Below are 11,350 nucleotides of genomic sequence, written 5' to 3'. Positions count from 1 at the left end.
TATCCCCGACTCTCTGAAATATGAGGTTTTCAAGTGCTTTTCAGCTGCTCCAAAGGCTGGAAATGATGTGGACAGGGAAAGCAGATGGATGTGTAATTAACACAGCTCCGTGGGCTGGGTGCTGAGCGCACTGCGAGTGGTGTGGGCACTTCTGGGCAGCACGTGGGGACCCTGTCCTCCCACCAACCATAGAATCACAAGGTTGGAAAGGACCTACAAGATCATCTAGTCCAAAAATGACACCTCTGGCACCGTGGCACGGGGTCTGACCGGTGCTCCTGCCCACCCACTCTGCTACAGCTTTGCCAGAAGCATGTTGGAAACATGACCAGCTTTCAGGCTAATATTAGAAACCATTGTATAGATGATGGGTGATTTTTTTCTTCTTCTTCTTTCTGGCCCAGCTCACCAGCTTTTTGGTTCCCATAGTAACACTAGAAGTGGAGGAATAGCCACAGGGTGTCTGTGGTGGGTAGGGGCGATGCTGTGCTGCATGGGGCTGCCTTGCATCCACAGAAATTAGTGGAATTTTGATGCTCCCTCGGTGAAATCTAAGGGCTGGGCATTGGTGCTGGCACTCAGTGAGATGGAGTTCGTCCATCTTTTGGTACGTTGAGGGGGAAAATAATTGATACCGTACAGGAGAATGCAACATTAAGGAGAAATGTTTAATTAAAGCACGGAATATTGTTACAATCCATCCTCCTCATGCACCAAGAATGCAAAGATCAGGGTTAGAGGAGGAGGACTCTAATGCAACGTTATCCTAAACGTGAGAAAGTGTTGTTTTACTTAAGAAATAAAATTCTTTGTGTTTTGTGCAGTGAAAATCCACAAAGCAGAGTGGTTTTCCACTGCTTTCACCCAAATATTGTGGCAGGTTCAGGCCATGGTGCTCCGCAGCTTCAGGTTGCATGGGACCAGGACGTATTCCTATAGATAGAGGGAAGCAGGCAGGGGCAGAGCACACCCTGCTCCTCCCAGAGCATGCTTTTGGCTTGTGCTAATGTGCTTAGTGAGGAATGCCCATGCAAAGCAAGGGAACGTGGTGCTGGGAGGATACAGCTCAGAGCTGGGAGGGAAGTGTCAGTCCTCTTTAAATCAAGTATAGCAGGAGCAGCTTAAATGCCTTGTTGCAGGGAGCACTTTGTGTGTGCTGCTCCTTACCTTGTGGATCACAACGCTGACGTCGGTGTAGGTGAAGTGGGACAGGTGAGGCAGCTGCACGCCTTCCCTCAGCACATCTGGGAGGAGAAATGGGGAAAGCAGACAGGGAAGTTCCCAGCAGAGCATTGCCCTGTGCCCAGTGCTGCCTGCAGGACGTGCCTGCTGCTCACCATCCATCCATGCCGGCACCTGCTGGCATACAGGGGCCAGGAACAGCTCCTCCAGCAGTGCAGCCTGCAGGGTGAAACGGGGCAGAGTCAGCTCCAAAAGGGAGAGGGAAAAGGCTGGGGCTGGCAGTGGGGTCCCGGTGTGCTGCCATGAGCACTGTGAGCACACACTGCCCTGCTGCTGGCCCAGCTGGGTTGTCTATGGTGTGAGGTTGGCTGAGGATGGCTGGGCTCAGCGCAGTGCCGTTAGGGGCCTGACTATGCTCCACTTCCTGGGGGGTTCTTGGGGCACCTACCGGCACCAGGCCCACATTGGAGGCAGCCAGGCTGAGCTCAGCATCCCTGCAAAACAAAAGGCAGCACCAGGCTGTTGCTCAGCAGCCCTTTGGCCCAGTGGCTGTGCAGTTTTCCTGAAGCACCTGTGCTTGGTGACAGGCACAGGCTCACACACTGGGCAGTGCCTGGCCAGCATCTCCCTGCAGCCAGGCACCTCCCAGCTGGCAGTGGCACTGCCTTTGCCCTGCACACGGCAGCATGGAGCTGGGGGTGCCTGGCCCTAGGGCTGCAATGAGGATTTGCTGTGAGTCATGGGATGCTTGGGGTGATGCACAGCAGCGGGGCACTGTTTCTGTTTTCCTCTCACCACTTCCTTTGGGCTAGAGCTACATCTGCAAAGACAAGCTATCAGAGCTAAGGAATTCCTCGGACTGCTCTGCCTCTCCCATCCCATTCTATGGCTGGGCCGTGTCCCCTGCAAGGCTGCAGAGCACAGACAGGTTTGTTACTCTATCACTGCTGTGGAGATCATCATCCGTGTGTCAGAGACGCTGAGCTGCAGTCCTGTGGTCACGTCCTGCAAGGAGAACAGGGTCAGAGTGAGCAAATGGTGTCACTGCGGGTCGGAATGCTGGGATGCAACGAAGCTGTCTGTGTGCTGCCCCTGCAATGCCCTGCTCACACCCTGCTCATGCAGGAGACCGATGGCACAGGGTGCTGTGCCCACTGCAGTGCTCACTCACCGCGCTCACACTTAGGAAGCTCTGGAAATCAGGTGAGCCTGCCCCGATGTGAACAGTGAGGAAGAGCTTCAGAGCTGCCCGGCCTTCCTCCAGCATCACCCGAGGAGAGCTTCGGAGCGCAGCGCTCAGCATGATGGGCAGGTCCTCATGGTACAGGGAGCCCACCTGCAGGGATGTGTTTCCAGCCTGGCTGTCCTGTGCTGGGGGGAGGGCAGTGGGGCATCGCCCCATGGCAGCAGGACACAGCCACGCACCTGAGTGATCTTCTGTGCCAGCGTGGCAGTGGTCAGCATGCTCTGGAAGCAAAATGCAGCTGAGGTAAGAGCACCAGGGGGGATGCGGTGTGGCTCCGACAGCAATTGCTGTCGTTGTGTCCTTTCCTTCTCCCTCGCCTGCTACTCACTGGGATGGTCATGTTGAAGGCTCCGGCCCTCTCGAGGCTGAAGTAGAGGCTGGTGTAGAAGTGCTCAGACAAAGCCAGGATGAGATGGGAAGTGCTGGAGCTTGCCAGCTCAGGCATGCTGAAGGGCACGGCGGGGCTGACCGGCACAGGGACAACTGCCCCCTCCACCTGGAATGTCGTCTGCAGAGACATGGGGAGGGGAAAAAGGGCTGGGGGTGCTCAGGGCATGCTGCAGGAGGTGCAGTGTGCAGCACAGAAGTGGGTGCTGCAGAGCCCTGCCTTACCTGCAGGGACAGGGCAATGCCCTGCTTGGAGAACACGGGGGCAGCCAGTGGCAGGTACTGGAGCTGGCAGCTGGGGGTGACGGGAAACAGCGCTGCAGAGTGAGCAGAGGAACACTCAGAGGGGAGCAGAGGTGGAAGGCTGTGCCTGCGACCCTCCTGCGTTTCCCGGAGGAATCGAATTCAGAAAGGGAGAGCAGGATTCATTTCTCATGACGTTCCGCCCTCCCCACTCCCAGATTTCTGGAGCCTGGACCTGCAGCACTGCTCACCTGTCAGCGACATCAGCTGCTCATTTGGAAAAAAGAGCAACTTGGAGACATCCAGGCAAAGCTACAGGATAAAGAACAAACCCTGAGAGGTGGGAGATGAATGCAGGGGCTGCCTCACTGTCCCTGGGTGCATCTGCTGCAGACCTTCCAGAACTTTGTCTCCTGCTGCCTCCTATCTGTGCAGATTTTCTCTTACCTTATCGACATTCACCTCTTTGTCCAGGATGGATCTGGAGATCTTGCTGGATGAAAACAGCAGAGCAGAGGAGGTTAGGCAGCACCAGCTGGGCCAAGGGACCCAAAAGGTGTTCAGAGATGTCGTTATCATTACTTTCAATCATCTGTTAAACTGTGACTATAGTGTGGAACCCTTGCTTTACTTGCACTAAAAATGTTCCTGCTCAGTGCTTGGAAACATCTGCTCCCTTCCGAGAGAATGAAACTCAATTAAGAGAGAGGTGAGGACAATGCCGCAAACGGATCAAAGCTTCTGCCTTGAGGCTAAAGCATTTGTGTTAACCTCTGTAACCTTTTAGGTCAGCGGTCAGCTCTCAGTCCTTCCACCTTCCTGCACAGCAATGCTTTTTGCTCAGTGTCTTTTTCCCTATTCACCCAACCGTGTGCCCAGGGAAACTTAGAGCCGACCTTTCTGCCTCCCTGGTGCTCTGTGCATGCACAGTGGGTCTGCAGGCAGAGGTCAGCAGCTGCAGGTTGCCATCGGGTCCCACGTCCACGTGGAGGTCAGCCTGGATGGAGAGCCTCGCCAGCATGGGCACGGAGCTGCAGGGGGAGGCAGAGTTGGGGTTGCCCCATGGTGCTGAGCTGTGCTGTTGCCCCACTGCCCCACTCTGTGGGTGGATGTGACTCACTGCAGGGGTGCGATGCGCAGCTCCACTTCGATGCCCAGCCGCAGCCCGGCCTCTGGGATGAGCGACAGCCACAGGTCAACCACTTTTACAGAGGTAATTCTCTTCCTGCTCAAGGAAACGTGGGTGTAAGGAGCCCTGTGCTGCTCCTGCCCCAGGGTGTGTGGGATTGGTGCATTGCACCTGAGGGTGGCATTGGGGCCAATGCCATCGGATCCCAAAGGAGGAGCCAGGAGCTTGCTTCTGTATAGATGTTTTAAACTTTAGTGTCAATTCCTTTTGCCTTTTTTTATTTTTATTTTTACAAAACCTCCATGTGAAGCAGCAAAGCCCTGGGCGAGGCAGAGCCAGGCACTCACCTGCTGGGGTCTGTAGAGCCAAGGAACAGGTCTGAAGCTCTCTGGGCCATCAGGTCCCGTCTGAGGGCCACCTCTGCATGTGGCTTTGAGACTTCAGCGACTGTGAAACAGAGCAGACACCTTATGAGATGCTCCCAAGCCCGTAATCCCATGCACAGGGGTAGATGGACTGAAATCTACCTGAGAAGTGCACTTCCCCCTCTTCCTAAACCCCACTGTTGTCAGATGATGGCTGAAAGCAATCCACTTCATGCACAGCAGTATCAATGTCCTGTCCCACTGACTGGCAGGAAGGTCCCCTCCCACCCCATTGCAAGCTGAGGGTTGCATACTTACGGTAGCTCAGTCCCAAGGGTGTGAGGATGCCCCCACAGTCGGGGGCCCTGGTGGGCTGCACAGGGTCCATGAGGGCCAGGATGGCACCCATGGTGCAGAGCAGGGGCACAGCACTGCCTGCAGGAGGGGGACGTGAAAAGCACTTTGGAATTGCTGATATACCAAAAGTTGTGGTGCTCTTAGGGTATAAAGAGAACAACTCAGTGAGTTCAGGCATCCCAGCACCATGCATGCCTGTGTCAGCCTTAGCAGAAGAGGACCTCTGCTCAGCACCGATGCTCAGAGACCCCCCAGGTACGCGCTCACATCGCTCTCACTGTATGAACGCATCTTTACCTTTTCTGTTTGCTTTTCCCATCCTCCCGAGTCCGTCTGTGTCTTGCTGTGGCTGCAACAAGGACTTGTGCTGGCTTTATATACCTACCTAACTGGGGCTGGGGGGGGGCAGGGATTGGCGGAGAGGGCTGGATGGGGTGCGCTGGGCGGCAGGGCTTTGTTTTCTGTGCCATTTTTATTGTCTCTCACAGACCTGATTACATTGGCCATCGACCCAGCAGGGTGACATATGGAGCAGCAGGTGCTCGGGCAGCTTGCCTCCATTGTGGGGCTACTGAGAGCACAGAGAAAGGTCCCAGCTCCCAACTTGGAAGCAGAGCCACTGCCGGAGGTGCTGCTCAGCCTTATTGCAGCATCGGTAATCCCAGCAGCACCAGGGATGTATTTATGGTGTTACCATCATCTAGAAGGGCACAAGGGTGTGGGGCTGAACTGATGGGACAGTAGGGTGCTGCGGTGCTTACATGTGGGTGTTCTGCTCCTCAAGAGCTGCTCTGGACATGGCAGTCCTCATGGAGGCTTATTAATGAGATGTCAGCTTCTAGCAGTGACTGAGCACGAAGGTGTCTCCCTGGTGTGATGGGCTCCTCGATGGAAGCCATCTATAAATCCTGTTAGATGAGATGTAAATCTCCCTGACTGCGCTTAGAGCCACTGAGTATATCACGGCGGGAGGTAACGACAGATTAAGCCCCATGACATGTTTTATATGGAGATGAAGAGAAGAAATAAATTCCGTGGTGCTGCAGGATCCCGGCAGGGCAGGCTCTGGGTGGCACAGGAACAGCCACAGCCTGCCTGGGGCTCCCCTCATTGCCCCCAGGTCCTCCCCTGGCACTTGCAGGAGCTCTGCCAATGTGGGGAGTGGGTGGCTCATCCCAAGGGACAGACACATCCCTGCTGTGTCCCCAGAGGCACAATTCACCATCACCCTTCTCGGTCAAGGAGATCAGTTTTTCAGATGCCACATGTGAAGCTCTGTGGGCCCTTCCTGAGTGTTGAGCAATACTCAGGAGCTCCACCCTTCACCTGCAGCTCCGGTGCTTACCCTGACCTTCAGGTTACTGGTGGAATTATTTGTGTTGGAAGATGGCAGAATCACCGAGGGATTAGTTTTCCATCACAGCAATTACCCAGCTCCTTAATCTGTTGTTTTCTCCTCTTTCTCAGCTAGGGCTCTGTATATAAGGGCTGGCAGGAGCTGCCTCCAGCTGATTGCCTCTTTGTGTTCCTTCAGCCTCCAGAGCTGGATGCACGCTGTGCCATCCATGACCATGCTGTGGTACATTTTGCTCCTTGGGGGCTACCTGTCAGCATCACAGTGTTCTGGAGACCCTGAGGCCATCCTTAGAATGGACATTGGAACCATCAACCGTGGTAAGCTGGGGCAGGGATGCAGGGATGCAGGGATGGGTGCTTGTTGCAGCAAGGATGTGTTACCAACCCTGTTCTATGGAGGTGATGAGTTTCTCTCTGCTCCAGCACTGTCTCCCCCCCAAATTGGGCCATCAGTTCTGAGCCTCTTGTGTGAATATTTCAGCGGTCTCCACCGTGCTGAATGACAGTGATGTTCTCCAGAAGCTGGTAGAGGGAGCGACAGAAAAAAAGGCAACCACGAAACCCATCAAAGGCATCTTCGTGTGAGTGATGCTGAGCAGCCTTTCACCGGGAGCCTGAATCTGGAAATCACAAAATAAAAGCAGAAGGTTTGGAAGTGTCAGCCCGGAGGCAGAAACAAATCACTGCCCGCTAACAAGCGTGATATTAAAGGTGGTGATTTTTCCGCATGGCTGTGTCTGCAAAGGGGAAAATATAACTTAAAGGCAACAAAGCTTGTTGGCTCCTATTTCCAGCTAGGGGGGGTGGGAGGGTTGCTTGTCCAGCAGTACCCCTCTCCCTGTGCTTTTCTTCTCTTTTACCCCAGGCTGGAGGTGATGGAGCTCTGTGCCATGGAGGTAGCGCTGTGGCTCTCACCTGGTGTGGGGGTCTCTATGGCTGTGCCAGTCCGGATGACCCTCATGGGGAAAAGGTGGGGGAATGGCAACACAAGGGGGCTGCTGGCTGCCAGGGAAGTGGCTTTTCTGTGCTGATGATGCTCTGTCCTGTGCAGCTTTATTGGAGGAAAAATGGAGATCCCGATGGCTGCCAACCTGAGCACCAGCAGTCGGATGGTGCAGGACATGCAGGGCTGCCCCCGGCTCAGCACCAGGCGCTGCCACGTGGCACTGATCCACAGCTGGGCCAACCTGCCCCACCGGTGAGGGGGGTCAGTGCCCAGGAAAGGGGTTCTGCAAAGCTCAAGCTCTTTTCACTATGAATATTCATTTACTGAAGGTCCTGGTTTTTTCCACTATGAAATGCCAGATGTGTTATGGTTGAATCCAGGCTGGTCCCATCTGTGTCACTCCATGCAGCACCCATTTTTGGCCAAAGTCCTTGTAGAAGTGCTGTGCTGCTTTCAGGCCTCTTTTAGCTTGTTTAGATGGCATTCCTGAGAAAAGCCTTCTATATAGGGAAATATCTTCCACTGCACATCATGCCAGCTGGGTGTCCTTAGCATCTGACTTCCTGGCATTTCAGTCTGCAGTCAGCACACGCTGCCTCATGGCTCTGCTGGCTGATGGTGTGTTCTCTGCCCAGCATGCTGCCCTTGATCATGAGCAAGTTCCTGGATAGCACCCTCCAGAAAGTGCTGCATGGCCTGGTGAGTGCTGCCCGGTGCTGCACAGCATCTCCTTGGTGTGCTCTTACTCCTGTTCCTGCTCTGCTGCTGCTGCTGCTCACTGTTCCAGTGGAAGTGAGTGGATCAGCTGGTGGGTGTGTGAGGGGATGCTGGATTTGGGCATAACTCAGCCAAGGTGAGCCTGTCTGGGTAATTAGGAGCAGAGGGTACCAGTGCTGTGAGGCAGGAGCTGTGCAAGCCTGACTTCCACAGAGCTGTGTTCCCCCCCTGAGCTGCCATGCCTCTCACAGCTCTCTTTTCACCCTCCAGCTGTGTCCAGCCATGGCCATGGTGCTCGACCTGGTGAATGCAAAGTTTGCCAATATGATGCGTAAGTTGGCACCTATCCACGTGTTCACCCACCTGTCCACCTCTCCATCCACACCCCTCCACCCATTAAGCCCTTGTGTCCATCCCAACCCCACACCTGGGTTGGACTCGGGTCACTCCCCAGTGGGGCCACTTGTGTGTCCCTGTTCAGGCCTGGGAGCACATGGCACCAACTGGCATCGCCAGCACTGGCAGGGAGGGAACAGCATGGAGCTGTTGTAGTGCTGCCAGCATGGTTCTTCTGAGCCCCCCCCGCCTTCCTGCAGATGCAATCCCTCTTGGGAATGCTGGGATGCTCCAATATGCCCTGCTGAACCCCCCCATGGTGAGAGAAGCTTTCATCCAGCTGGAGCTGAAGGTCAGATGCACCCGGTCCAATGTGCACAGCCCAAATACAGACCCTGGCAGTGGACCTTTGCTGACATTCCTCTGTCCGTGGGTCCTTTCAGGCCACTCTCCACAGCAAGGAGGGAGAGGAGGTTGCCCTGCGCTCAGAGCTGCCACCTCTCACTTCCCTCCCACCGAAGAGGGAAGCAGCCACTCAGCTCATCCTGGCTGCAAGCTTCCTGAGTGCTGAGCTCTCCATCATGCAGGCATTCTTCGGCCTGAACATTACCAATGGCATGGTGTGGTAACACCATGAGGCTGCTGCCTCCTGCAACCTCTCCCCACATTGATGCCCCCAGCTGCATGTCTTACATCCCTCTGACACTTCCTCAACAGGTTTTGGGGCTTGTCCCGCTGGTGACCACGATGCTGGGAGCCCTCATTCCTGAGGTGGGTGGACTTCATGCAGTCCCGCTGCTCTCTGGCCATCTCAGGCTATTGATGGTGCAAGTCAGTTTGGTGCTTCTTGTGTTTTATTAACAAAAGTGGTGTGAATAACACTGCCTGGTCACCATGGACTTTGGTGAATAGTCCTGGTGCTCAGCAGTCACCAGTACAATCCCCAGAGAAGAGAACTGGGAAGGAATGGGAATATGTCACCTTTTGCTTTGTTTTCTCCAGATCTCCAGCACGCTGCCTCCATCACGGCCAGTGGTGATTGAAATGCAAGAGACACAACCACTGCTGGTGACAATAACCCCAGAGAAAAGCACCGTGCACCTCTTCAGCACTGCCAAGTTCTGGGCTTCCAGTCCTGGCTCTGCTCCTGGATCCCTCTTTATCCTGGATGTGGTGAGCTGAAGCCTTTGGCAATGTTAATGGGATTTGGTCACTACTGCAGAGGGGCGACAGGAGTTGTGAGCGAGGGGCTGGAGCTGCTTCTGGGGATCTGCTTACATGCACACATATCCCATAGGGGACCCGCTCCCCTTTTCTCCCTGCAGCACTCTGAGCTGGGTGTGCGGTTTGCTGTCACAGAAGAGAGGCTGCAGTTCTCCCTGACGCTGCATAGGTAACAGCACAGGTCTGCCTGCCCGCTGCCACCACCAGCAAAGAGGCAGTGGGGTGCTGGGCAGCAATATGTTTCGCACCTAGCTGGTGCACTTCCATCTCTCCTCATGGGTTTTTAGTGGTTGGTACTGGCAGTTATGGGGGTCTTGGAGGAGTGTGAGCTGAGGTTGGAGGGGTGCTGCAGGGCAGGGCAGTGACCCCATGCTCCTGTCCCCACAGCCTGTCCCATGTGGCTGTGGTGAACTCCTCCATCGGTGCGTTCAATGTGAGTCCTGCAGGGTGTGGGCACAGCTCTACTCTGTGGGTCTGAGTGCTGCTGGGCTCGAGCAGGATTCCCTCCCCAGCATCCGACCCCGTTTCCTTCATTATTAATAACAAATGTATTGGAACTCTAAAGAAAGTCAAATTGAATGCTGAAGATGAACGTTTCAAAGGAAGATGTTGTAAACAATAGAAGAACTCTCAAAACCTTTTGCCCACAAATGCTCAGACCCTTCTCCCTGCTCGCAATGCACTCTGTGCATTCCTGGGAGGTCTGGGCCACAAAGCTGGGCTGCCCACTCCCCACACCAAGTATGCTGGGTGCTCGAGTGCCCAAATCCTGCTCCAACCCCATTGCAGCAGCAGAGCCACACAGGGGGTGATGGTGAGCAGGGTCTGTCTGTGTGCATGGGGCTGGGTGGTGATGAGGAGGCACCGGGTGCTCACAGTGCTGCAGGTGTGGGGAAGGAGAGACTTTCTGACAGCTTGCACTGAAATTTAGAAATTCTCAAATGTTCCCATTCATCTCAGGGTAGCAGGGGGGGGACGTGCAATTTTCCTGTGATTTGAGGCCGCACCGGGGAAATTAATGGAGGGGAGCCTGACAGGTGCGGCTGCCGGCATTGGGAAAGATGGGCCACGTCCATCACCACGCTGTGTTCCAGGTGCTGCCGCTGAGAGGAGTCCTGGCAGACATTATTCATGTGGCTTACGTGCCATCCATCAACAGTAAGCATGCTATGGCTACAGCAAAAGGCTCGCGTTCTGCACAGGGAAAATGGTCCTAATCTTTGCCAATAGATTGTTGTTACCTGCTTTTGGAAATGACATTGGCTGGCTGGCCTTGCCCTTGGGGGTAGGGAGTGATTAGCCTGGAAGAGCTGCTGGTGGGGCAGTTATCCCATGGCAAACGGTCATTAAAGCAGCCTGCCATAGAGTATCCATTCATCTGCTGAACTCCTACGGAAAGTGTGCCAAGGGATGGGATCTCATTTGTGCTGCTGTATTCAACCCAGCATGCCAGCACTGCCTGCTGTCCCCTGGGTCTGGTCCCCACATTCTGCCCCTCATACTCCCCCAACCACTTGCAGGAGCACTGCGAGGAGGGGTCCCACTGCCCCCACTGCTGGGCACCCCGTACCGGCGTGTGGAGCTCAGGAGGATGCAGGTAGGTGCAGCATGGGGATCCAGGCACCCTTGGTGGCTGAGCCCTCATCCTTCACACCCATTGCAGTGGAGTGATGGAGCTCTGCCTGTTGCTTTTTCTCTCTAACCTGCAGGATGGGCTGGTGTTGGATGTGCCTGTGGCGGAGTCCTGATGCACGGGGAGGGATGGCTGCACTCGGTGGGTGGGAGAGGGCTGCTCTCCTGGGGTTCTCTTGCTCTCCCCTTGGCTTTTCAATGTTTCGACTCTCTGGGCTAAAATAAAGAAG

At 55.0% G+C, this 11,350-nt stretch overlaps 2 protein-coding genes across 2 annotated transcripts; one reads left to right on the top strand and one right to left on the bottom strand.

The window, feature by feature from the left end:
• Nucleotides 1-882: 882 nt before the first annotated feature.
• On the bottom strand, nucleotides 883-5,228 carry LOC125701133 (protein TENP). The gene is made up of 16 exons (XM_048962730.1): nucleotides 5,207-5,228; nucleotides 4,871-4,987; nucleotides 4,535-4,634; nucleotides 4,179-4,283; nucleotides 3,955-4,089; nucleotides 3,506-3,551; nucleotides 3,310-3,370; nucleotides 3,041-3,132; nucleotides 2,757-2,936; nucleotides 2,608-2,649; nucleotides 2,354-2,518; nucleotides 2,120-2,187; nucleotides 1,631-1,676; nucleotides 1,338-1,401; nucleotides 1,168-1,244; nucleotides 883-933 (listed from the first exon to the last, which is right to left on the bottom strand). The coding sequence occupies exons 1-16, from the start codon at nucleotides 5,226-5,228 to the stop codon at nucleotides 883-885; spliced, it is 1,371 nt and encodes a 456-aa protein (XP_048818687.1).
• Nucleotides 5,229-5,488: 260 nt separating this feature from the next.
• Nucleotides 5,489-11,236, top strand: BPIFB6 (BPI fold containing family B member 6). The gene is made up of 16 exons (XM_048963578.1): nucleotides 5,489-5,564; nucleotides 6,444-6,583; nucleotides 6,747-6,846; nucleotides 7,131-7,235; nucleotides 7,317-7,463; nucleotides 7,847-7,910; nucleotides 8,199-8,259; nucleotides 8,525-8,616; nucleotides 8,708-8,884; nucleotides 8,982-9,035; nucleotides 9,267-9,437; nucleotides 9,590-9,657; nucleotides 9,876-9,921; nucleotides 10,583-10,646; nucleotides 11,009-11,085; nucleotides 11,198-11,236. The coding sequence occupies exons 2-16, from the start codon at nucleotides 6,457-6,459 to the stop codon at nucleotides 11,234-11,236; spliced, it is 1,392 nt and encodes a 463-aa protein (XP_048819535.1). The 5' UTR covers nucleotides 5,489-5,564; nucleotides 6,444-6,456.
• The last annotated feature ends 114 nt before the right edge of the window (nucleotides 11,237-11,350 follow it).

The sequence above is a fragment of the Lagopus muta genome, chromosome 16 (genome assembly GCF_023343835.1).
Source record: "Lagopus muta isolate bLagMut1 chromosome 16, bLagMut1 primary, whole genome shotgun sequence".
Taxonomy (NCBI): Eukaryota; Metazoa; Chordata; class Aves; order Galliformes; family Phasianidae; genus Lagopus; species Lagopus muta.
Note: the sequence above shows the minus strand (reverse complement) of the source record. Positions and strands in the feature narration are given on the sequence as shown.

What these genes read in the sequence shown, in the direction of transcription:
- LOC125701133 (XM_048962730.1), bottom strand. Translation starts at nt 5,228, where the DNA reads ATGGGAAAAGCAAACAGAAAAG. An exon ending in CCTTCAACATGACCATCCCA is followed by an intron (nt 2,650 to 2,756) that starts GTGAGTAGCAGG and finishes TTTTGCTTCCAG; the next exon opens with AGCATGCTGACCACTGCCAC. An exon ending in CCAATGTGGGCCTGGTGCCG is followed by an intron (nt 1,402 to 1,630) that starts GTAGGTGCCCCA and finishes TTCACCCTGCAG; the next exon opens with GCTGCACTGCTGGAGGAGCT.
- BPIFB6 (XM_048963578.1), top strand. Translation starts at nt 6,457, where the DNA reads ATGCACGCTGTGCCATCCATGACCATGCTGTGGTACATTTTGCTCCTT. An exon ending in TGGGCCAACCTGCCCCACCG is followed by an intron (nt 7,464 to 7,846) that starts GTGAGGGGGGTC and finishes TTCTCTGCCCAG; the next exon opens with CATGCTGCCCTTGATCATGA. An exon ending in TTCTCCCTGACGCTGCATAG is followed by an intron (nt 9,658 to 9,875) that starts GTAACAGCACAG and finishes CTGTCCCCACAG; the next exon opens with CCTGTCCCATGTGGCTGTGG.